Raw genomic sequence first — 27,624 nt, 5'->3', positions numbered from 1 at the left:
AGATGCATGTTGAAACATTATTTGAATGTTTCTGTTTCTCAAGATATTGATAGAGTTGCAGATTACGTGTTCTACAAATAGCCTCGATATGGCATAGATCTATATCACCTGTATCGCGATGCACAGAACATAAGGAACAGTAGTCCGAATTTATTTCACGGGGAAAATTAAAAGAAACTGTGATTCTACAGGTGAAAATGGGTTATTCCTGCAACGGCATATTACTCGCAGTTCTGGTGGTTTTAGTGACATGGAATACGCAACTACGATGTTCACGTGAGTATACAATTGCCTTTTTACTGGGAGTCCGGTCATAATTTTGTCATAGACAATAGTTATTCATCTTTTTTTTTTCACTCTTGTGAAAAAAAAAAGTTTGGTAAATTGGTATCTTCTTTTCTTGTCATTCCCTCGACACACGTTAGGGCACTGTTTCTAATCGCATAACTTATATCTATTGTCACATATTCGATGTACCTAACGGTTTTAGAGCGAAAGACCAAACTCCGTTAGTGTAAAAAAGAAAAGAAGGATGACTTGTATGATGATAATCATGTATATCACCTCTGTATATATAATTGTCGCTATATTTCGTGACCTAAATCTCTCAATGTCATTAAGAGGTGGACATTTATTTTACATTAAAAAATGATTAATATTACATGAAAATGTCGTGACCTTTATGGTACTGCTCCTACCATAGCGCTATTTTGTGATGAAATTGATTATAACGGTCGTATGTTTTGAGGAACAGCACAGGGATAATGTTCAAACACCTATATAACTTAAATCGGTGTCGGAAGGTGAATAATATGGTATGCAGAAACTATTTTTTTTTTGTGGGAAACATTCACAGAAATAGTGGCATGTTGTACACAGTGTATAGTTTTGCTACACCCCCCCCCCCCCCCCCCATTACTTTCGTTCGGCATTATATCCACAATTTGTGCCAAACTGCCTTTCTCAAATTCCGTTCTTTTGTAAATATCGAGATCATCAAATGGTCAATTACGATGCTTTTACAAGACTCGTCATTTTCTATTTTTAGCACTTTGCATACAAGAACGATTCAAATTCCCCAGAAAGTTTGACATCAGTTTAAGATACGCTGTCCAGAAAGCTGCCCAAAATAGTGTATCAAAGAAAAACAAAAGGTGCAAAGGTAATAAAAAAACTCACAACGACTATATGAGTTCATGATCGATCTGCTCAAGGTATCTCAAAAAGAAATATTGACACCTACACAAACATAACTGTTAATAATGACGTGACGCTGCTCATACACTATCGTATAGATTGGTCGGTGATTGTTTTTTCCAAGTTACCCTTTCTTTCACCACCAGACCAATAACTTGCAACTTTGGAACATGAATAGCATTTACACTCTAAATCTACTAAGTGAGAGGATGATGTCGACGTGATCATCTTTGTCCATTGATTTGCTGAATAGATGGATTCCTCATTGCCTTTTAAAATGGTATCAAATTTTCCACCCATATTATGCACCAATGTCCACACTTATAATAATTCTTTTTTCAATGCCAACAGATATTTGGACAAAATTACTGTGATGGGACTTTAACAGTTCTGTTTGTGAATTTACTCTGTGCAAATGATTAACAGTGATTACTTAAAGTATTCAATTCAATTAGATATTTATTATAATTTCTCACCACGAAATCGTGTCATTTGTTTATTCATTGTGGATATCCTGGATTACGCAAATGTGGTCAAAGCGTTTCTTTTTTTTTTTTCATTTGATATTCAAAAGTAAACTCATAAACTCTGAAGGGCGCTGCCCTTGAATGACGACCTTACCTCGGGTATATGATATAGGTATTCATTAGTAAACACATTGAAATCAAACAGAGAAAAGATTGCAAACTCAATCACACTCATTCCACCCCACTTTCTACCCCCCCCCCTTAAAAAAAGGGGTTTTCCCCATTTACAGAAAAGTGATTTGTGCTCTTACCATAAAAAAGGATAATGATATAAGGAGGAAATTACCAAAAAATAACAGATTAGGTGATGGCGTCATCAATCCTCACAAGTCTTTTCTTGGCTGCCACACCAATAATCAGTAATTCATTTTGATTTCTTTTTTTTTCTTTTTGTAATGTGTTTCAGAAGAAGTAATTCCATCCATATCAGCTTGTTTTAGTCGTAAAATAGTAAGCTGTAATGACGTTGTTAAAAGGATAAGATATTTGCCGTTAATCAATGAGAAACATTACACTTCTTTGTCAGTGTTTGTATATGATAAAAGCGATAAAAGAATTTTTTACATTGAAAATGAAATAGATAAAATGAAGGAGATCGCTTTCATATAAGCAGACCTTAATTATAGAAAGATCATTGTCCCAAATGAGTTATCCTTTATCAAAAGTGAATTAAAAGCGTGTTCAACACTACACTATTCTAGTATCTATGTTAAGTGGGACACATATCAAATCTCATCACCTTAAACGGTTTGTTTAATGAATTTTAATAAATGGTATGAATTTACTTACATAATTTATTTAATTTTCTTCTAAAAATGTTCAATGATAACTACATTGACCTAGATTAAGAGGCAGAGAATTCCAGGCATTAGGCCCATGTTTCAATAATTTTTGGGCTATGATGATTCTAGGGATGATAATCAAGTAATTGACTCCTTGGGCAAGTTGGGTATGAGTAAACTGCAGAATCTGCAGTGGAATTTTTTTTTTTTTCTTTTTGTAAAGGAAGACGGTTACATGTTTCCCATTTTTGCTTTAAAAATTGCAGTCTGAGAAGAATGTATGTCATTAACTTTTATCACTTTTAATTGATAAACCAGGGTATCGGATGGGGGTCAAATGTAAACTGAATTAGTGACTAATCGTACGATACGTTTTTGAAGGACAAAAATAGGATTTATTCTACTTAAGACACAGTCCCTAATGCAATATTGCATAGTCATGTATGACAAAATCAGAGCATTGTCTAAAATAATAAGGGAATTTTGAGATATGAGGTTTTTCAATCGGTATAGAGCTCCCATTGTTTTTGAAATAGATTTATGAATATTGTGAATAAATTATGATCATTCCCAGCTAAATGAGAGTCAGTTGTAATTGCTAAGAATTGTGGGAATCTCACTTCAGTTCAAACTATTAAATGCATAACATTGATTTAAAAAAAATAAGTACTTGTCAGCTTTTCAAGATCCTTATGGGAATTTACAAAAATAGTATCATCATTTAAACATATATATATATATACATATATATGGGCCGTGACGCGAGAAAAGGGCCCTTAGCTCCGCTGCGCGCAAACGCCAGAAAACGGCGCGGAAGTTTAACAAAGCAATACGCGCAAAAAAAGATCAACTGGCTAACTACGCGGAAATGCATAGACGCATCAAAAAATGACAGGATTTTAGACAAAACATGCTGTTTTGAATGTCGTAATTGGAGCATTTAGGAGTAGAATTTCAGACAAAGGTTTGCATATCCAAATACGTCAGAGTTTCTTCTACAGTATGGAGGTGAAAACTAATTTTCGGTATATAATGCCCTAAGGGTCCTTTTCTCGCGTCACGGCCCATATATATATATATGTATATATATATATATATATATATATATATGAAATTAAGAGTGCTGGACAACTTTATCATATTATTGATATACATAGCAAACAACAGAGGGCCAAGAATTGATCTCACACTTGCGGAATGCAACACACAAAATTGGTCTTCCGGGATTCGGGAGATTTAGATAATACATAATATTTCACAAGGATTTTGTCGTGGGTCAACCGCTGACCATAAGTCTCCATTGACTCGGCTTGGACAACAAAAGATTTCACAAAGCTGTGAAGCCATTCATAGAAAAGATGTGGTGTCCTTGTTTGTAATTATTGATGTCTTCAAGATAAGTATTCAGTAATATATGCGACCGTGCACCACAAAACGAACAAAAAGTCGCACACCTGGATTTTACATGAGGGCTCAAAAAAGGTGAAATGATTCAACCGAGTCAATTTTCAGTTCTTCATTTTTTTCTGAAAGAGCTATCCTTCTTCTACATTATTATTTAGTTTGGGATCATAACATTTATGGGAAAAAGTGTTTTCAGCAGTTTTCCTACAACTCTTTTTAGGGGGAGAATAGAATGATCAGGTATGTATTACACTGCAAAAAGTCCGGTGTTAAATAGTGACCACCGAGCTGGTGTTAAATTTTCGGTGCTCATTTATGGAGCTAAATTAACACCTCCGGGTGTCATTTCCAAATTTTAAACTGTTTTTTGAAGAGTTTCTTAGTAACTGCACTTCTTGTTGATTTTTAATTTAAACAAGACGATCAAGAATTTTACATTAAAATACTAGATTTTTGAAAAAAATGTGAAAATAAATTTACACTAAAGTAACACCAGCTGGTGTGGTCTCTTATTGAAGCCGGACGGGTGTTAAACCATTGATATTAACACCAACAAATATCAAATCAACACCATGTGGTGTCATTTTTGAATTAACACCAGTACAGTGTCAAAATAACACCAGGTACAGTGTTAAATTAACACCACGAAGTGTCAGGTGAACACTTTTCAACACCATCACAGTGCATTTTTAACACCTGTGGGTGTGGTCCTTTATTGAAGTTTGATCGGTGTTAGATTTAACACCCGTGGTGTTAAATCTAACACCGATGTTTTTACAGTGTAGAGTCCCATTGTCATTTCTTGAAATCCTTTACACACTCTTCACTTTCAAGTCTAATAACTTTTAAAAGGATAACTATACTGCATTAAAATTTGGGATTAATAATGGACAGAATGTGTTAATATACCATGCTCAATGTCAGAGTAATCTGATAATCCCTTCATTATTGTTGTTCCTGTGGTTAACATCCTGTGTTTTGTCCCTTCCATTGTACAGCCAGCACGGCTTGGTATTAACAGATTTTAAGTGCTTGAATAGACACTGTACTTCACAGAGCCTCTTTTCTCATTTCACATTTTTCCAGAATGTGTGCTTTCTTTCTAGTATTTTTTTAGATGGGTTAGGGATATCCATTTGAATTGAGTTATACATCATTTTAAAGCTTAGAGTCTGCTCTTTACGAATCTGCCCTCAACTAAAAATCCATGCCTGGCGATTTTTTGTTGGTTCTGTGATGCAGGGTCACATATGAAAGCGTTACAATAACGAACGCCATATATTTGTATCTTTTAAATCAAAATATGATGATCTATACTATCAAATGCTTTGGAAGGAACCATCAATATTCTTATTCGACTTTTTTTATTCCCAAATTATTCAGTAATTTCATATGATAATCAAGTTATTGCCGATGGTGCGAGGGAATATCTCTTTCTGAAATCGAACTGATTTGGTATACGTGGGTCATGATCATTCTTAGGAAAAAAAAATTAAGCCGTTTATGGATAATTTGGCACAATTTTAGATATAGGCACTTACTACAATACATAGATGTTAGTCTGTAATCAATAAAATCCAGAAGAGTCATTCCGTTTAACTACTCGAACTACTTCTACTATTCTAAGGGAATTCTGACATACCCCTGTGGCGAGAGAAAGATTAAACACAGTCATGATAATTAATTAATCAATCAAAAAAAGTTATTCGCTTAATTATCTTCTTTGATAAACGAACCCTTATTCCATCATACCCCGTAGATGTACCTTGTTTCAATTTTTCAACAATCTTCAATACATCCTCGTCATCTGTTGGCAGGTAAAGGAAAGAGGAAGGAGGAAAAAGAAGCAAAATGTGAATTTATATTCATAATTTTAGGACTGGTTCTATTTTAGAAGCTCAGTAACGACTGACAAAAACAAAGTGAGAATTGAAAGCATGAGAGATATTTTCATACTTGGTGACTTCCTTATCTTCAGCTTAATCAAAATATACATTGAACTTATTTCTTATTTTCTGCTATATTATTACTTACATATCTAATTTTCTTTCAAAAATGTTCAATGATTACTACACTGACTTTGACTTAGAGGCAGAGAACCATTTAAAGATAAAATGGAGTTCCTGTTAAGGTGCATTTCACCGAGTGAAACCATGATTCAAAGTATCAGGATATAACTGCTAGTCAGTATGATGCTTAGGGAGCATTATAACTCATGTTTGATTACTAGAACGTCAATTTAGATGAGAACTGCAGTAGTGACTCTCGCAAAATAACGGCTCGTTTAAACGGAAGGATTTGGTCTCGAGCGCATGATTCACAACGCCCCCTTGCGGTCCCGAGAAGAAAGTCGGTTTTCGGATACTACTGATACTATACTACTTACAGAAGTCTTGAGAGAGCTCTGTGATATACTACTGAAGTGTACTGTACACAAGCGCGACCGCATCCCAGAGGCTACGATCCGCGATCCGTTTATAGCAGAGCAAGCTGTCGACAACTGCGTACATTGTGTGTATAGCCACTGTGTGCGTTTTATGTCCGACGTCCAGTAGTGTACGATCGAACGATACCCCTGTGCGGTGTATGTTGTGTGTACGTATCATGGGGGCATGGATGGGCCAACCGTATACTGTGCATGTGGGTACGGTGGCCATGAGCATGCTATCTAGTACCCATATTGTACACACGCCCCACGCGCTTTCCCCACTCTTTGCCTTCCACCAGGGAGGTGAGACCTCCCTGCTTCCACCAAAAAGTCGATACTCTTTGCTAGTCATGCTTCCACCAAAGAGTGGATTCAGTCCACTGAACAATGTAGTCCGTGGCGATATCGTACTGGCTTCCGTTCGCTATGACAATGCCAATCACTGTACTAGTGGATGGTACATGCGTGGCCATGGCAAGCGAGCTGGCTTCGTTCGTTCGCCCCGTTGCAAGCTACTAACGTATTACACGTATTATGTACTTGGGTACTGTTAGTATTCATACGACCAGCTGCGAGCTGCGTGTTAGTGGACTGTTCTGCAGATCTATATAGAGGCGGTCCGAAATGCATGTTCAGTTGCCATGTTTTCATGCTATAATAAACAATAAGATTCTCTCGCCATATTATGTGTTGACAAGAACAGATAAAATTACTGAAACAAAACAATCAAAGGTAGCCCTCCCATTTTTCTTGTTTTTGTTATTCTGTCGATAAATGAGCTTCCAAGTAAAAAAAAAAAAAAGAGTAAACAATAGTGGGCCTGTACGTTTTGTGAAGGACATGTTTGTTGTTCGTCGGGTGATTTGTTGACAGGCCATGGACCTAATATAGGCCTACTAGTACAAGGACATTCATCGTACACATATTTGCACACGCATAATACCTTCCCTACAGGATATACCTGTCCTCTACGAATACCGATCCTTTTTTTTCCTTCTTTTTTTTTTGTGCTCTGGAATATGCTACGGAAAAGTGAAATATTGAGATCACAAGTGACAATCATTCTTCCATCATTTCTTTTAAAAACTGCCTGCTTTTCCCTAGCGAAAGTGTTTGCTTTGAGGTATGATTTCCTAACATACACCTCAAGACTGCACATTCACTTCATTTGATTTTTCTGCGTTATTTTCTTCTGCGCATATAGTTTTAGATTTATCGAATCTCCATCTTGTTCTTCTCCCGGCTTGCTTGCGGTGACAATCATGGGATCAAAGCAGTACCCTAAAGCATGCTAAAACTGTCTTTGAGACGCTTTTGAGATGTAGGCCTACAGGTGGCCGTGCATGATTGACACAAAATTTCTCATGATCTCAGGTATTGCTGCTCCTCATCATCTGTATCTATTCAAAGACATTTCTGTCTGAAAAAAGCACATCTGCAAAACAAGACTGAAATGAGGGAAACGATCCTTTTGTTAGTGACGATACATGATCACACAATCAAGTAAAGAAAAAATGCCAAGTAAACCTAAGAAAGAACAACAGCTCTCATGTATTTATTACTGATGATCATCTACACAGCCAAAGTTGCCATGCAGTCGGTAGATGTTGACGCTTCCGCACGTACCACATGCTGTTCATTTCTAATTTTAATTTTTTTATTTATTTTTTTAGTTGCATAGGCCTGATTGTCAGAGAAAGACATAATCCGAAATCGAAAGGATTTTTGTTTTGCTTTTTTTCTGTTTTTTTTTTTTACTGATTGTTTGTAATTTTCAAATTAGTGGGGCCTATTGAGATACGTTTTGCGATTGTAGGACATGTTTGTTGTTGGTCAGGTGATTTGTCGAGAGAACTGACAACCAAATTTGCTAATCCTGTTTGTGTTATTGTCGTTTTAGGGGTTTTTTTTTTTTTTTTTTATTTGTTTGTCCAGCATGGTAGGGCCTACCTGTGTTCTGTGCGTAGTTACTGCGGCCGGCGTGTAATGGCGACAGGGTCTTGTTCAATTTGCCATGGTTTTTACACTATATCATTTGTGATGAAAGAAAAGCAATTCTCTCGCCGTAAGTGCTGACAAGCCAAATCAAAAAATCAATAACAATCTTTGCATCGTTTTTGCCAACTCTGTCCATAGCCTAAATGAGCAGTCCAATAAAAAAAAATGCACTAAATATCGTCAACTAAACCTACAGAAGTAAAAACAGCTTGATGATCTACACACGGTCAACGTTGCCATAGTTGACGCTTCAGCCTGTATATGCTGAGCATTTCTTTCTTAATTTCATTCCTTTTCTTCTTCTTTTTTTCTCAGCGTACTCTTACTGATTGTTTTTCAAATTAGTTGGGCCTATATGCGTTTTATGGAAGACGTGTTTAATTGTGTTTTCGTTTTGTTTTGTTTTGTTTTGTCAGGCGATCTGTTGACAGAATAATATTGATGACCACTAATCCTGTTTTGATTACTATTAATATTATTTTGGGTTTTGTTGTTTGAAATCAAAAATTGTCTGCACTTTTTTTCCTTTTTTTGGCCGATTATGTCGATAAATCAGCTGTCAAGTAAAAAAAGAAAACAATCGCCGACTAAACCTAACTAAAACATCAACAACAAACCAACAACAACAAAAACAAACCCAGCTCGGTTGTTACTGATGATCGTCTATACACTATTCGTTGCCAGAGTTGGTGCAGTACATGACGCTTGGCACGAAGCATTAATTTTATTCAAATTCATGAAATTCTTCCGTCGAGATGTTTTCATTGCAGCTGATTGACAAATTGCCCTACATCGACGTATATCAGTTGCAACGTAGCATTTATGCTTGACATTTTTCCATTTGTCCATTTTTTCTTAGCGTAAATAGCATAGGTCTGAGTGTCAAAGAATTATATGGATTCCGAAAGGTTCGGGTTATTTATTTTGTTGTTGTTGTTTTACAGATTTAGTAGGGCCTATATGCGTTTTGTGCAGAACGCGACAATGTTTTTTGTTTGAGCAGATGATTTGTCGACAGATTGTACAGAAATGCTAATCCTGTTTAGATTATTATTGTTTTCGGGTTTTTGTTTTCGTTTTTGTTTGTTTTTGCTTCATTGCTCCATTCACGTGGTACCTGTGTACTGTGTGCAGTCAAAGAGTGTGTAATGGAACTGTGCTGCAAGATGGTATACATGTAGCGTTCTTCTAGAATGGGAATGTTCAATTGCCATGTTTATATGCTTATCGAAGAAAAACACTTCTCTCGACATATGTGCTGTCAGGTCAAGATTTAAACAAAAAAATGAAAGAAATTATTTTTAAAAAAAGTCTTCACAGCCTTTTTTTTTTCTTTTGCTCATTCTGACAATGAATGGGCTGTCTAGTCAAAAAGAAAAAAAAATCGCTAACTAACATAATATAGAAAATCCGATTGTTAATGACGATTATCTACATGGTCAACGTTGCCATCAGAGTAGGCATAGGCCTATCATGGATATTGACGCTTGGCATGTAGCATTTTATGCCGGACATTTTTTTCTTATTTTTTTTTTTCGTAGCGTAGTATGCGCAGGCCTGATTGACCAAGAAAGACGTATTCCGAAATGTTATGTTTTCTAGTTGTTTTACTGACTGTTTGTTTTTACAATTAGTAGGGCCTAATATGCGTTTTATATATAACATGTTTGCTTGTTGTTTGGGCAGGTGATTTGATGGAATTGATTACCACAGTCATGTGCTGGTTCTGTTTGTATTGTTATTATTTTTTGTTGTTGTTTTTGCTTAGCGGCCAATTTTGTGGAGAGAATTGGCAGAAAAAAATTAATGTGAAGAGGACTGGTTTGATTGCTTATCAGGTGATTCTGTGAGACAATTTTGTCAACAACAACAACAACAAAGCATATCAAAGACCTCTTCCATCTGTGATTGTGCGACCGTCTTTTCCCTTTTTTCATGATGACAAATGTCATGACAAGAGCATAATCTTATGCAATCTCTTTCACATAACACAATCCCAATGGAGATCGAGGGGGCTTCGTGTTATAGTAAGCTATAATCAGTAGTGATCGAGGTGGCTTCGTGTTCGACCGGTATAACAAGCAACGGTGGACAGCTCTACACGTATGCCATCAGGTATGTATCACACGTATATATATATATATATATATATATATATATATATATATATAAGATATATATATTGCATCCTTTCTTTTTTATTTCTTTCTGGTGCCCCACTCGGGATTAATCGGCTGAATAGGAAAAAAAGGCTCCCCCATGCATTTTTCCCCTTCAGTTTCTCGTGCCACCAATGCCCCCTCGTTACGGGGTTGTTTCCTTCCTAAAAACAAATATCAAAAAATAATATACCCGTGGTCACTGCAGAACCTTGATGATATACATTTTAAAAGAAAAGAGAACTAACTATACCCTATAGGGGGCATGGGGGCAGTTTTCTTTCGTTATAACGAAGTTTCGTTATAACCGAACAAATACAATATTAAACGAAAACAAGGAAACCACGCATATAAATTATGATGTTCTGTTTGCTGAATACACTGGAAAGCTATGTAAAATGGAATGGGACCTTTTAAATTTCGTTTGAATATTACAATTAAAAGAGAGCATAAAGTTGTTTGTAATGTCCGAAGGTTCGTCGATCGGAAATTAAAATGATCAGGTTCGTCATTCCAAAGGTTTGTAATTTACTAACTGAGAAAGGATCACTATTCCGAAGGTTCGTTGTTGCGAAGGTTTTTTAATCCGAAAATGTAATAAAGTTTGTCATTCCGTGGAAGGTTTGTTAATTAAAAAAAAATGACACAGGTTACGTATTTCGAAGGTTCAGTTTTCTTATAAGACGATTATAAGGTTTGCAATTCCTAAGATTTGTTAGTGGACTTACCTTTTCTTTTCTGGATTAACGAAACGTTTTTTGTTTGTTTGTTTGTTTTTGGGGTTTTTTTGTTTTGTTGTTGTTTTAGGTTGTTGTTTTTTTAATGTTCCAATCAATGAATGTTTGGAATTCCTATCATTTTCGGACAAACGCTCCGTCGTAATAAGAACCATATTTTTATTTTTTTTTTTCGGAATAACGAATCTTTGGAATAACGCCAAAATGTTCGTGAACAAACACTGTTTCATTTCCGAACTAACGGACATTTATATAGGTGTATCAGAATCTTTGTGTTTTGTAATAAGGAACCTTACTCAATTTCAGATTATTGTCAGATTGTTTAACAATAATGCAAGTTCTCCTCGAAAACTTGTGCGTGACACACGGATCGAAAACGCAGTATTGTGAAGCATTCGCCCACGCAGAGACGCTATAAATGCTTGTTCCGCTACGTATTTTCGGAAGCGATCCGCATTTCGTTATAACAGAGCACATTTCTTTTGTTTTTCTTTGTCAGTGGCGCTCGGAAAAGACTTCGTTATAACGAAAATTTCGCTATAAACGTGTTCGTTATAAGCGAATTTCTTTAACACAGACTTTAATGGCGAACATTTTGGGAACAGAAGTTTTGCTTCGTTATTACCGTGTTCGTTGTAACGGGAGTGCAATGTATTGCAAATAAGCCATAAACATCACATCTCATTATTATTGTCATAAATTATCAGAGGATTGTAATTTCCTGTGCACATATCGTTATGTATGTTTTTTATATTGTTTTTAACAGATTGAACAACGCTCCGTAAAAACATGACATGCTGTCCCTATATAGCACCAGTAAATGAACGTCACTGGAAACACGTCCTGATGAACTTCAAGATGATGTCAAGTCAAGTCGCATCAATGATCATTGATGTACCGCAAAAAATATGAATAACACATTATCCCTTCCCACACATTGTCATAATAGGAAATTAATCATGGTGACGTTATTTTGTTTTTCTTTAATCCGGAACAACAGAAAACGTAAACTTTTCACCTTTGTCACGCTGAGTGAAATAGGTCAGCTTCTAATTATTTTCAGCATCCAGAAATGTACGGTATGACATTAATTTTGGTGAATGTATGTTACTAAAATTTGTAGATTCTTTGCAAAATGGTAACATCAAGGCGATGGAAATGTCCGACCACTATACCCTTTATACCATTGGCTAATGTTTCTTTTGTGTCCATGAGTATACGTATGTATCAAAGAGAGGTCAGTCTTTATTCTCCACTGACATTAATTCGCTCCGCGAGAATGTGCTCCACAACATCACCCCAACGACATCTGCTCCGTCGACAATGATTGCTCCGCCGACGACTGAACCACCAACACTTGCTCCGGTGATGTTTCCTTCGAAGACACCACAATGAATTGTCCCGCGCCCCGGCGACATTTTACTCCAAGGATACGGCAATAACATTGATCTACCATTAGTTCCAGTGGAAATGGCTGCATTTCATTTACCCAAATTCTGCTGGCATGTCCTCATGAACGAGATCCGAAGATATTTTATGACATCTGCTGAACTCAGCTCAATATTGAAATTGTTCTTATAACTCACAATCTCATGTTCGCATTATATCTTGCCACATTCAAAAAATATGCAGGAATTGTTTTGCACAAGACATATAGTTGTTTCTTGAAATACTTGAGGGGTGCTGCCGATTATTTATAGGCAAATATTAATTCGTTTAAATGTTTTATTGGTTATTTAGAAGGCCTAGCTAGTATACATATGCTACGATTGTTTTGGTTTATAGGTAATGTTTAGGCACTAATCTTCAACATATATCCGAAGAGTGTTCTTCGTAAAATAGCATTGCGTGAGCTTGTGATTCTAATTCATCGGAGTATCAAGCCTTTGTACTTCATTGTCGGATATCACCTTCGGAATAAACATTCTACATCCGGCACTGGTGGATGTTTCAGAAAATTATTGTCAGACGGGAGGGGAAATCTTAAAAGCAAAAATGAATGTCATTCTTAGTTTGATATGTTTCCCCTTGGGCAGTGGGAGATATTTGATTGTCTGTTAATAAATGATTCACCGTAAAGTCCCAAGGTAACAATGATACATTTCAACTATAATAACATGGTATTATAACCAAAGGTAAACGTATGGATTGCCCTGCTCGCAACTCGGCATTCATGGTCGTGATGGTCTTCCGAGGAATCCAATTTGACATGAATAATAAAATTGATTGAAACTCCATTTAAAATGAAACTCTTATTATACGCACATAATCTACACATAACGAAATCATAATTACACAAAACAGTATTCGAATACCACCCACGAACAGCCCTCTTCATGTAACATAATCATTTACATTACGTCGGGATACCAGATCACATACATTTTCATAACATCCAGTGCAAAACATAATTATTAATTGCTTTCTTATATAGGAATTACACGATGGTGAGGGTGAGGATATCATCCAAGGTAACAGTATTGCATAGATGCCCCACGATAGGCGAACATGCGTTTATTCTGTTCTTGTTTATTTTGACGTTGTTCATTTCTTTTTCTTTTTCTTTATCGAGCAACGAGAGACAGACCTATACTTCCGAAGTAGGAGCCTTAGTATTGACGGAAGGGGGAATTGGCGGGAAACTAATCCCCCTTTTTGACATCGTTAATTTCTTTGCACGGTATCCATTACTTTGGGGGATAAGTACACGTCATGTATAAGGTTCGTCAATCCGGATCCCCAAATTCCTGTTCCACATCCATTTGTTGGTCCGAATATGAAGGCGTTAGTTATAATCCGAACATTTTTATTCTGAAAACGAATTAGGTCCTATACGTGGTACGAAATTTATTTCGTTTCAGGATGAACGAACACCCGTGTTCGAATCAAGGAACCATAAAAATAACGAAAGTGTTTCTCTCTCAGAACAACGAACTTGCAGAGTGACGAACAGTAACATGATTTTCCCTTTTTATAATCAAGCACCTCTGAGTCACCGTCAGAAAAGAAAGAATAATGATAGAGAATCTTCCCCCTTTGGAGGGCAGTGGGATATATTTCAGGAAAGATATAAAGAAAATAGAAAAAATGACATTATTTTACGTCAATTGATTGAAAGAAATGTAGAATCAGGTAACGATTGCAATCCTGCCAGTGGTCTTCCCCGGAGTCTTCGACTTGAGCTCGCTTCGAAACATCCTTTTCATTCCCGCAGGCCCCAGACTGTTTATGACCTCAGCAGGAATGCGCCACCGCGCGGATTTGTGGTTTACCCCCCGCCCTCCCCCTCCCCCTCCCCCTCCCCCTCCCCCTCCCCCCCCCCTCTTTGCCAAGTCTGTGGCACCTTTTTCCCCGTACCACTGCGCGTTCTGTTTCAATTCGTTTGGGTTGTAGGTTTTTTTTCCTTGAATTTTCACTATGCCCTATAAACACGTGGAACACGCACCAGCCATACACCACAGGTAGCTCACCGCAATTTTTGCAGCCAAATACTCGACTTTGTCAACACGAAACCCCCTAAAACAATAAAGAGATGATGGAGTACCTTGTATCGATGCATAAACGAAATACCATTGATGGAGAATAAAATATTCTTTAAAAAAAATAAAATAAAATAGAGTTCAGCCAACATATGAGTTTGTCGTCCCACAAGTTTTACACGTGTTTTTCACAAATTTGATAACACTTATATAGTTAGAACATGCATGTCGCCAATTCTCGAGGATGTCGCACACAATGTTGCAGGCTTCTGTTGTGTCGCACAATATTATTACAGCGACATGCTCATACCCGTGGCTACACTGGCGTCGTAAATAGGTAGTTCATAACTACAATCAAACTGAAGCTTACTAAAGTACTAGTATACCACCCACAAGATCTTGCGATATTCCTCTGAAACTCACAGAACTTGGATTTACTTATGTTACCTCAACCTCGGTATGCGCAGCTTGATTTTCCTCCCTTTGGAGTTGAATGTGGAGGTTTTGTGTTTCTCTGAAGGAAGAAGAGCGTGTTCGAAAGAAAAAAAATAATCCGGTAAGTCCATTTTCCTTGAAAATCAATCGATTAATGATTTACACTGTCAATCTGAATATAATCTGTATGTAAAAAAAAAAAATAAAAGAAAAAACACGTAACTCGGATTATTTTCAGTCTAAAATCATGTTTTGGGGCCAATAGGCCACTTATCATAGGCCTACTATAATGCACCATCTGCATAATGAAAACACCAACGTAACTTTGAAATACAAAAAAAAAAATAAAATAAAATAAATAAATGAATAAATTAGTGCAGGCCGAACTAAAGGCCAAAGAGTGACCTACATATCCTAAGCCCGCCGCACACTACTGGAATACGACTCACGACTATGACTGACCGACTTTGGATTTGAAAAAACAAAACAAAACAAAAAACAACTCGTTTATGCTGAAGCTGCTGTGACTTGTTCAGGATCCAAACTCTGTCAGTCCTATAGTCGTGAGTATGGGATGGGCTTTATTCCATCAAGGAGCTTCAAGCTCTGATTCCATCCTCGACTGTATCATGGAGCTACTGGCACTGTTCTCCACGATTGCGTCATAACGAGGCAGGTTTGTGAAAATGTGTCTTTCCCTCTTCCTCTCTCTCTCTCTCTCTCTCCCTGCAATCTGATCACTCCATCTCTGGCGTGGTTTCTTCTTCCTCTTTTTTTGTGAGTCTGACCCGACTCAAGGTCAATAAACGTTCGATCTATTTCTGTACCCGTGTCAAGACAGGTGGACTGGAACACTCCCTGGTGTCAGTGTGCTTGTGAGTATGTGTGTGTGTGTGTGTGTGTGTACTGTGTGTGTATGTGAGTGTGTGTATGTGAGTGTGTGTGTGTGTGTGTGTGTGTGTGTGTTGCTGTTCCAAACGTAAACCAGCGCGAGCGGGTATTGCATTCATGCATGCATCTGGTCGGGCTGGGAGCTGGTTGAGGTAATGTCTTCCTTCATGTACAGTACTGAATGAATAGAGAGTTCCCGTCTCCCCGGTAAACCACCTCCCTGGTAAAACGATCGACTGCTGAACAGGGCATGCTAAGGCTGCTCAGGGTGGGATTTCACGGAGCACGCGAACGATTTGCGAATGACGCGAATGGCAAAATCCAGCATTCGCATTTTAGTCTGCAAAAGATCGCCAAACAAACGTGAGGGTTCGGAAGCGTCGTCAATTGTTCGCGAATGTCGTTTTTACTTCGGCGATAATTTCAAAAAAGTTTGAAATTTTTTGCGAACCTTTTCCGCACACTTAGTCGGGATTTGCTCGTGAATTGTTCTCGAAAGTGTCTTTAAAGCTTCGTCATATGCGCAAGACCTTCGCAAGACACGCGCGATGTTCGCAAAATGTTCGTGAAACCCCAAACAGACTCCGAAACTTCGGAGAATGTCTCGCGTATGTTACGCGAAATCTGCGAAGTTTTTCCGATCATTTTACGACGTAATCGCGAACTGTTCGCGTACCTTTTGAGACATTCTCGCGAACGTTTAGCGCACGTTTGAGGGATGTATGCCCTGTACGTTTTCTACAAATAGAAATCGTAGTATACATCTAAACATCAAACAATTAAATATTAACAACTATAGTAACGAAAGAAATTAAAGACTAGCAAAGAGAAAGAATATTTGATATACAAAAAAAAAAATCGCAGAATACACTTAAAATCAATCTTAAAGGGAAGGTAAACCCCAAGAGCAATGTGGATTGAGTGAAAGCAGCAGCATTAGTAGAACACATCAGTGAAAGTTTGAGGAAAATCGGACAATCGATGCAAAAGTTATGAATTTTTAAAGTTTTGATGTTGGAACTGCTGGATGAGGAGACTACTAGAGGTTATGACGTATGAGTGGACAACAATACCAAGAAAATATAAAGAAAATTCTGCAAAAATCCATTTTTCATGAAAATTACAAATTCCATCAACTTGATATTGACATATGTTAAGGGTAGCAATTATTCTTCCTGCTTTCTGAAAGCGGTTGGTCCATTGCTCTTTCATAATTCTAGAAAAGTGAATTTTTGTTGAATTTCCTTTATATTTTCTTTGTATTGTTGTCCACTCATACGTCATATCCTCTAGTAGTCTCCTCATCCAGCGGTTCCAACACCAAAACTTTAAAAATTCATAACTTTTGCATCGATTGTCCGATTTTCCTCAAACTTTCACTGATGTGTTCTACTAATGTTGCTGCTTTCACTCACTCCACATTGTTCTTTGGGTTTACCTTCCCTTTAAGTATGTAAATTTCATTTGAACTATAGAGATTATGTGTTGGAGGAACTGCAAAAAAAAGAAGGAACAAATGCTTTACTAGTGGAGATACGTCCTAGGGGGAAAAAAATGTAGGCAAACACACGATAGAGAAATGAGAGAAAAAGAAAGGAGAAATACAGGGAAAAAAAAATCAACTCAAGAAAGCTTTTTGAGTTGATTTTTTTCTTGCTTCCACCTCTCCTTGCTACATTTTCTCCCATGATTATTGAAAATGTTTCGTTGTTCGCATTTCCGTCGCGTGTTCTTCGTGTACGTAACATGCTGTACTTTAGCAATGATACACACGACAATCGCACATACGTCGTGGGAACTTCGCACAAATTGCGCAAGAATAGTTTTCGGCTTCATTGTCGGAAAACATTCGGAGAAAAACTTTTCCGAATGTTGGATTTTGTCATTCGCGTCCTTCGCAAATCGTTCGCGTGCTCCGTGAAATCCCACCCTTACAAGGTAGATGTCATCTATCTCATAGCAAGTCCGCGTGATAGTCTAGCACTGTGGTGGAGCCTCTAAAATCACGAGAGTTTACCAACATATGAATTCAGACAATATTAAAAATATCTAACTACATTAAAATATCATGTAGGAACTACTGTCTTATTTGGCAGCACAGCAAGTCACTTCTCACCACCGCAGTGTTGTCAAGTTGTGTGCGCGTACAATCTGTATGTATAATCCGTGCTTCGCTGCATAACGAGCCTCGATCTAACCAGAGTGGCCGGTGGTGAGTAAAACGCAGCGCCTAGTAGTATACAAAGTATACTGATGCATATCTGATCGCCTCAAAGTTGCCGCAGCTATACTCGTCTTTTTTTCCCCTCCGGCAGGATTGACCACTGTTTATGGTCTTCGTATTTGTTTTTGTTTCCCTCCTGCAATGGCTGCTCTATGTCAAACCCGTCTTCGTGTACCATACTACTAGTCCTAGTACACACAAGTCGTACATCCTCGCCTCATGTACCATAATCTGTGATCACGCATTGTCGGCACTGTACATACCGCTCGCATGCATGCACGCATTACCGCATCGCACAAACAGCTTCAGAGGAGTGTTAGCGCTGCGGCACTGCCCGGATAACTGGCGGTCACAGAACTCTACACAAGTTCTGTGCTGGCGATCCGGTTCTCACGAGTTACACGCAGAATGATCGTTGAGGGAGCTATATAAAGATTCGAACGATTCGAACGAGCCGTTAGTATTTATTGACGTTGTACAGCGTCGATAATATCCGAAACCATTATTGCATGATTACTAAGATATGAGAGCACTTTGGGGCGAGTAAGTCTCACTGTGTTGGTTATATGAAAGGTACTTTAACCTGAAACACAAACTAAGACAAGGCAATCTCAGGGAAACTTTGTAAAGGTACCAAAACTTCATATTATCTTTAAGTTATTCCCATCTGTAACAAATTTACTTGAGTAATACATTGTATGCTATATGAATTAAATTATTCAGCATATTTCTATCTTCTTATAATAATCAAACATTAATTTCAACAATTTGAGTTGTAACTCGGGTGTTGATTGAATGCGTAATTCCCTTAGTAATCCAAGGTGATTATTTTTCTACCCTTGCTATTTCATGAAAACGTATAATTATTAATTTTTTTTGATGAAACCCACGTGAACAGAGAGTGGAAATTGCACTTAGAGGAATACACACATTAATGGTTGTGATAGATTCAGTTGACAACCGGCGCAAATCCTGTCTAACAGATTCAGGAGAATATTTATTAGTAAAGCATTCTTCAATTACAAAAAAGAAGAAGAAGTGAGCAATGGATGTGTGTAATGATGATTGTTTATTGAAGGATTAAAGGATGAGCAATGATTGCCATTGACTGTCGTCTGCGAAAGAAAAGACAAAAAATGGAAAAAAAATAATATGCTTTCATCTGCTCAAAGTAAAGTGTTTTTCTCAGTAATCCATCATAACGTATGATAAAGAGGGTGCCATTGTGTGACGCATACTTATCCCCTGTGTCTTATCTACTGTGGTCACTCGAGGATTTGATGCGCTGGCCTCCATTGACACCAATATTCTCGAGGAAGCCGGATATTGTAAAAGATAACATCCTGAGCTCAAGCAGGAATTAAAAAAAAAGACCCTGAAAGTTAAAGAGTTCCTAACATATTGAATCAAGTTTGATCGGTCTCCCTCTTTTGTTCTTCTGTCTTTGTTCTTTTTTTATTCCCAATCATGAGAATAAAAAAAAAAGAAAAATATGGCATTCAAAAGTGGATTTTAATTTTTGATTTAGATTTCAACAGGTATCATTTTGCAGACCACTTTGTTATTTGTAGGGTTACTCTTGGATCATGCAACAAAAAAAAAAACTTAACTTGAATAAATGAATTGATTTGAATTGAATTGAACAAACACGATCTCACTTATAGCCATGTGGCATATGTTGTTGTTTTTGTTGTTGTTGTTGTAGTTTTGTGATCGAGCCTTGTAGGCCCTATCTCTTTTTCACCCGATCTGAAATGTCCATTTTCAGTGCTTTATTAAGTTTCGTTATTGTCCTTTGTGTCTAGGTAAGATCACTTGTCTTTGTAGCAGTATTATTACTTGCCTCTTAAAATATTTTTTTTTTCCATTTATTAGGGTCAACTGACAATAGTAACGACTATGATGACACTTTTCATTTTATATAGCTCAAAGAAATAAAGCTCAGAAGAAAGATAAAATCAAGATTTTACAAAGTGCTTTGTGTCTGTGTCTGGCCTGAGTTTCTTTTCTTATCTGGAAACTAATTCCTCAAATCGGTGTTGCATTTGCTTTGAAATATTTCCACGTAAACAAGGGTCTTGTAGCTGATATTGGCACAGTAAGGCTTTGAAGTTTTTAGGATTAATACTTGATGAAAATGTTACCTGGAATGCTCATGTAAATAACGTCTGTAATGTGTTGGCAAAGAATATTGGTGTTATGTATAAATTCAAGTCAATGCCTAAAGTGTTTTTAAAAATGATTTATAATTCAATTGTTTTACCACATTTGTCATACGGGATCATAATTTGGGGCAATGCATCAAAAACCCAGTTGAACAGAGTCTGTGTCTTGCAAAAACGTGCAATACGTATTGTACACCATGCTTCATATCTTGCCCATTCAAAACCAATCTTTCATTTGTATAAGATGCTGCAATTCTATGGTATTTATCTTTTACAGTTGGGTATTTTTATGTATCTATGTTACAAAAAGTTACTTCCAGAATCCCTTTTAGATTACTTTTCGCTGAACAGCACTATTCATAATTACGGAACAAGAAATTCTGCAAACTATCATTTATATCACAAGCGCACCTCATTTTTTAAAAATTCAGTTATATATCAGGGTCCTCATATATGGTATTCTATCCCTAGAGAAATTAAAGCATCAAAATCTATAAATGATTTTGAAATCAAATATAAACACTTTTTACTGGAAGATTAAAAACGTAGTTAATTCAAGGCGTATTTTTATTTTTGTTGCTGCTGTTTTTCTGTGTTGTTATCGTCCATATCTCCGTAGTTTTCTTTGTAATGATTGCATTGTTTTGACTTGTTCCGTTTTGTCAACTTAACTGTCATTTCTTTTCCTTAAATCTGTCTAAGGTATATGTATGTTACAGTACAATGGGTCAGCTACTCACAAGGGCTTTTCCTTTCTTGCTGCTTCCCCCACCAATGGCATTGTCTTTGTATGTAGTCATACCGCCACATTATTCTTAATTGTATAATGTCCTATGTCTTATGAATTTTTCTCTTTTGTATCTCATTTTGTACATTCATGTTTTTATTGTTTGCTCTGTATATTTTTAATGCTTGATGCAAAATAAACTAAACTGAAACTGAGTATTGTTTTAAGAAAAGCGGAGATTTCTCGCAGGTACGTATGGGGTAATGAAGATGTTATCAACCCGTTGAGGATGAGGCGATTTTGCTGTGTAAAATCATATTTTGCTTTTCCCATAGACAACTGCACCAGCCCGTAGTATACGCCTATAAAATGGTCTTCAACGGGTTAGAATAGAAGGGGATTTCTTATCATAACTTCATGGCATAGAAGAATTATTAATTGTTTAGTGTCGGGTAACCAGCGTGCGCGATTCAGCATTAGGGTCCCTGGATTCCATATTCAAAACAGATTATCATGTATTCTGTGTGAAATAAACTGAATTCTCCATCATTGAAAAACCATTAGGAGCACAGGTCCTGGAATGCAGCGACCCGGGCACCCCTGACAATGGCAATCGGTCTCGCGACGGTGACTTCCGGGTAGACTCCACGGTCACCTTCCAGTGCGACGCCGGGCTTGAGCTCAATGGATCGGCGGTTATCGTGTGCATAAACACAGCGGAGGGAGTGGTTTGGAATGACACGACGCCCTCATGTGTTGAGAGTGAGTAATGTGCACCTGAATTTCGTCTCACAATATTCGCTGATCGGCGAGTTTCAGTGGCAGCTGCAGTCAGTGACATTTTGAGTGCATTTTACTTCATAATCATTATGAGTTTGAATTCATCTGAGTGTTAATATCTATCCTTGGATTCAATAAGTTCAAATTGTTTTCTAAATATACCAGTTAATTCTGTTCAATGAAAAAACCCGTCATGTTTCACTTTTCCTTGAGATTTTGTAGTGTGTCCACAGACCTTTTCCATCCCTCTCCTTTTCCTTCTCTATTCTTCCCTGCTCCTTTTTCCTCGTTCTTCGTTGTCCAGTATCTGTCTGAGCGCATTTCCTCAAATTCTGTTGTTTCTGTGTATTGTGTTATTGTTGTTGTTGTTGTCGTCGTTATGTTTTTTTTTGTTTTTTTTTGTGGCCGATTGCATATCTTCCTTTCCGTTCAATTTTCCTGGCACACCTGGCCCCATAGTGTCTGTGCCACAAATGTGATATGTTATGTAGTTTATACGTTTGCATCCTAAAATCCTAGTAAGTATTGTTCATAGTATCAACATCATTATATCAATGAGTAAAATGTACAATAGTATATATACGAATTTAAAATGAATATGTCTTATTGGTATAACAAATTGGTGCTGTTGTTGTTTTGTTCCAGTGTTCCACGTTTTACAAGCGTGGCTTTTTTAGTGGAACACTGTTTTCCATCATTGTGATTATTTACTATTTTTGTTGCCATGACAAAGTGCATTGTTTTTTTTTTACGACATCATTCGTGTATAATTTATTGTATTGAAAAAAAAAAATCCTTTATCGGACGAGTGTAAGAGAAATGAAAAAAAAATTGTATCACTTTGGATTATGTCAACTTTTTCTTTTCTTTTCTTTGTGATGATGGAAATAAATAAACTATTGAATTGAATTGAATTGAATAAGCAAATACAATGCACAACAACAAAGACAGACAGGTTTGCCCAATACGTGTAGAGTTTGTGTATTTGGTTTGAATCAGAAAATTAATGTAATGTTCTTAACGACCTCCCGATGACCTTTCACAGTTACAAATTTATCAGGGATTGTCACCCCCCCCCCCCATTGCACTTTTATGTACATTTCTGTGTATCCTGCATATTTTCAAGATTTAAAGGTATTGCAAGGTAGCGCACAATGTATTGACATCGAATCAACTCACTGTTACTGTTTTAAACCCAAAGCGTCATCTCCCGAGCAGTCGACAAAATCATCTACAAGTTCAGATATTGTTACTATCCTACCCACATCGTTACCAGGTCCCCCACCAAGCATCGGTAGAGGTGGACTCATAGGTAAGTCTACATCCATACAGAAAATATCCTGCCAATACATTTATTGTTATTGTTATTTTGATGACATTATCTAGCCTATGTGACCATGCATCCCAAAACCAACAAAAAGTCGCCAGACATAGATTTTCTGTCTCACCTCCTGGGCCCCATTTCATAAAGAGTTTATTTGATGACAACTCTTTGCTGGAATGACTATTGTCATGGTAACAACAAGAATACAGCTTCCTGATGGGCTATTTGCTGTGGAAAGTGGCCATTCCAGCAAGAGTTGTCATCCTAACATCTTTTATGAAATGGGGCCCTGACGTTAGTTAATGACAGATTCTGAAAGAGCATGCGCGAACTTTAAGTTTTGAAATGATGTATAGCTCAATTCAAACGAGCCCTCTATTTAAATATAAAACATACACTCTGGAAAAGTGTGCACTAAGAAAAAAAAAGGGCTTTGAAGTATAGGGTCTCTTCAAGCTCTTCATCTTTAATACCAAGCAATGCTCTGTGCAAATTAGGATTGAAAGTGTTGCAATATGAGCACAATTTTCTACCTGCTGTGAGAAGTTATTAGCCGACTTGGTGGTCAGTATGTAGCCATTTTAGACATTAATCGGAATGCAAGTATGATAATGGCTGTGTTTGGTGGAATAATTGCTACATGCACTGTAAAAACATCGGTGTTAGATTTAACACCACGGGTGTTAAATCTCACACCGATCAAACTTCAATAAAGGACCACACCCACAGGTGTTAAAAATGCACTGTGATGGTGTTGAAAAGTGTTCACCTGACACTTCGTGGTGTTAATTTGACACTGTACCTGGTGTTATTTTGACACTGCACTGGTGTTAATTCAAAAATGACACCACATGGCGTTGATTTGATATTTGCTGGTGTTAATATCAATGGTTTAACACCCGTCCAGCTTCAATAAGGGACCACACCAGCTGGTGTTACTTTGGTGTAAATTTATTTTCACATTTTTTCAGAAATCTAGTATTTTAATGTAAAATTCTTGATCGTCTTGTTTAAATTAAAAATCAACAAGAAGTGCAGTTACTAAGAAACTCTTCAAAAAACAGTTTAAAATTTGGAAATGACACCCGTAGGTGTTAATTTAACACCATAAATGCGCACCGAAAATTTAACACCAGCTCGGTGTTCACTATTTAACACCGGACTTTTTGCAGTGTGCAAAACTATAGATGCATATTAAAGATGCATTCTCCCCCCCCCCCTTTGTTGTGCCATAAGATAATTGAATAGCTGAACTTGGGTCTTTACTTTAAAGTTTGAGAAATAAAGCTCAATCTCAAACGGTGTACTTAGCTTATTTTCATAGGTATTAAAGAGTAGTATTATCATGTTATAACCCTGTGTACACCTAGAAATCAGTTAAATGCTTACTACTAATTGTTATTGTTTCCTTGTAGGGGGCGTTTGCGGCGGACTACTTGTGATAGTCTTATTCATCACTCTGATAATGGCGTAAGTACGGAACTCGGCTGCCCTTTCGAAATTCTCGATTACTTTTTCATGTTCATCAAAATGTATTCAGCAAATTTTCAACAATTCCTAAGAAACTCACAACGTAACAATGGAAACAATACCTAATATCCATGAGACAAAATTATTGTGATAAGGCCATACAATATGCCATAGTATCGTAGTCGATTTCAATTCTACTTTGTCAACCGCAGAAAGGACGCCAGACATTCTGTGTCCTGAATACGGAACTGACAGCATCCATTGGTAGTTTATGGGTGTCATTTTGTTTTCTTCTTGCTTGTCATTCAGTGTTTTAAGCGAAAGTGACATTAATAGGGTGTTTAGTGCATCTCTGTACTTGAATTTGCTAGTCCACCCGTCCATATAAAGTCAGCATTCTACATAGGCCTACACATATTGTAGTTTCCACTGTCATGTAATCTTAAGAATTGCTGCCATGTGTCAATAAATATAGTCTATCGCGATTATACATCATTGAGTTTCCATCATAATCATTTTATGCTTCCATTTTCCCCCAATCCAGATTATGTTGCATGCGACAAAAACGAAAATCTCTGAACATCACTCCTCCGCCGCCTTTGAGGTTACCTCCCAGTGGAGACTCGAAGGTCGAACTTACAATAACCAAGGACAGTGACGAGGAGGACGGAGATTACTTAGTCCCGAACGTTCCTTTCCAAGATGTGGACAACCGTCCAAGGTTGCCAGCACCTACTTCCGTAAAGGCGCCAGGATCTTATGTAGCGGTAGCAGTAAAGCGAGGAGAGTCTGTATATCAGAATGCTCCCGCCATCATTTTGAGTCGCTCGCGCGAAAACGTGAATAAGGCAGTAGTGGAGGATGGCAAAAAGGCGCGAAGTGAACCGGCGTATCAGAACGCTGAGGCGGTGCAACCGCTCAGAGATTCGCTGAAACCTGTGCCAGATAACGCTAAGGATAGAGAAGGAAGCGCACAAGACGACGCAGACCAGATCTATGAGAACTCTGTGGTCGCGAGCCATACCGGCTCACTCGCTGGCGGTCGTCTGCCAAGATCGCCAGCCGGTAGGAAGGGGTCGGCGGATGTCGTGTCCGCAGTCTCCCGAGTAGCACCAGCGAGAAAGACTACTCCCGGGAACTTCTGCGTTTCCATGACTCCGAGTGATGATGTCACGAAGGACAATGCGAAGGAGGAAGAGCAGGAGGTTTACGAGAACGCTGGAGTGATACGAGCTGCGGGACCCAGCCCCCGTTGTCGGCGTCCACCAGGCCGCTCCAGTCTTACTCCTCCCGATCCCGTCCACGCCTCCGACTATGGTGCTGACTACATCGAAATCATTTCTGATAAATAGCTCTTTTTCCGCATCTACATGTACCATTCTTTATTTTCATGTCAATAACATGCAGACAAATCAAATAAAAAACTGCGTTACGTCTTGCCACGGGGACACTCTTCAGCCAAAGCAGAGGGTATTCAGACTGCAACGGATCTAGGGTGGTCCACCAAAATATTGGTATACAGGTTAAAGGAACTATTCAACGCTGATGAATGTTGACTTGTGTTTATTCGTAATACCATTAACATCACCAATGTCGCCAAATGAATAAATAAATGCAATATGTCTCTATATGGTATTTTTGTGATATTTTGCTTCAGATTGATCTGATACCCCCCACCCCAAAAAAAAAAGAAAAGCACGAGGCAATTTACAAAAGACATAACTTGCATTTATCTGTGTTACTATAAATGTGATAAAACAACATACTTTTCAGTTAGTCGTACTTTCCCCTAGCAATGATTAGCAATTATGTCATCAACAGAATCTTGGTTTGAAAGTTTTGTTTTTTTTGTGTTTTTTTTATGTGGGCGTCTCCATGAAATCTGAAGAAAGAAAAATAACCGCAAATTTGTTATAAAACATAATGCACATATTTAGATGTTCTCTTGGCCACATACAAATTATAAACCATGATCTGGACATTATGCATCCATACAAGTCAACATGCATCTGTATTGCATGGTCCCTTTAAAAGTATTATTGATCACATGACTGGTAAATCTGTCCAAAGAGACGAATGTTTACGAAATAATGGCCTAGTGCCTTATGCGATCATGAAGATCATTCTTGTACCACACATTTTGCAGGGACAAATCCTTCTTTTTTTTTTTTTTTTTTTTTGGGGGGGGTTGCAAGTTGACAGGTTGAAACACCTCGGTTCGTATTGTATTTTCTCAAACATTTGTGATACAAAGTTTTAAAGCGATGTAGCTCTTTTAAACAATGTTGTCTTTTTAGTTTGGGAGGCTATCGAGAAGGTCTTATAGCACACTTGTACTTGTAATCGTGATGATGATTGTATGACGCTCTTAAATCTTAAAAAAAAAAAACCATCCAACGTCATAGAAGTAGCAAGCACATACAGGCAGGCATACATATTACATAGAATCGTACACACATTCACAAAGAAAAACAAGAGCTCATTGAAAATACACACACGCATACACATACAGACGAACTTTATACATAAAGTTTTGCAATATGCAAACTTTTCGCACGCACACTAACGTACGTGCACGCGACATTCGAGCACGCGCAACTCTGTAGCTGCAGTACTGGCGACGGTGGAGACCAGTCTTTGTGCCCACAGGGAAAATGCCAGTGGATTGTTGAGTTGCGTATAACGATCTGGTAAGACAATGAGTTTAGCAGTGAATTCGATTTTCATCATTCCGGCCATTTCTCTTCTAACTTCCTCGAACCTTGAACCTTGGCGACTTTAACCACGTCGTGCCACAAAAACCCCCATTTCTGCGGTTTAATTGATGGTTTGTTATCATAGTGATATCAATATCATCGTTTGTAAGCCTTCTACAATAAAGTAAAGTAAAATATTCT

The 27,624-nt window shown here is 37.6% G+C and overlaps 1 protein-coding gene across 1 annotated transcript; it reads left to right on the top strand.

Moving 5' to 3' along the window:
* On the top strand, window positions 1-26,167 carry LOC139731048 (uncharacterized). Its single transcript, XM_071641926.1, has 5 exons — window positions 1-276; window positions 21,718-21,915; window positions 23,135-23,245; window positions 24,673-24,727; window positions 25,272-26,167. Exons 1-5 carry the CDS (start codon window positions 198-200, stop codon window positions 26,077-26,079), a joined length of 1,251 nt encoding a protein of 416 aa, XP_071498027.1. The 5' UTR covers window positions 1-197; the 3' UTR covers window positions 26,080-26,167.
* The last annotated feature ends 1,457 nt before the right edge of the window (window positions 26,168-27,624 follow it).

The sequence above is a fragment of the Diadema antillarum genome, unplaced genomic scaffold (genome assembly GCF_040938485.1).
Source record: "Diadema antillarum isolate AM-2024a unplaced genomic scaffold, OU_Dant_1.0 seq00000353_RagTag, whole genome shotgun sequence".
In the NCBI taxonomy this organism is placed as follows: domain Eukaryota; kingdom Metazoa; phylum Echinodermata; class Echinoidea; order Diadematoida; family Diadematidae; genus Diadema; species Diadema antillarum.
This window is presented reverse-complemented; position numbering and strand designations above follow the sequence as displayed.

Bases quoted from the DNA above. Each gene is read 5' to 3' on its own strand.
- LOC139731048 (XM_071641926.1), top strand. From the start codon at position 198: ATGGGTTATTCCTGCAACGGCATATTACTCGCAGTTCTGGTGGTTTTA. The intron at 21,916-23,134 runs GTGAGTAATGTG...TTAAACCCAAAG, and splicing joins GACGCCCTCATGTGTTGAGA to CGTCATCTCCCGAGCAGTCG. The intron at 24,728-25,271 runs GTAAGTACGGAA...CCCCCAATCCAG, and splicing joins TTCATCACTCTGATAATGGC to ATTATGTTGCATGCGACAAA.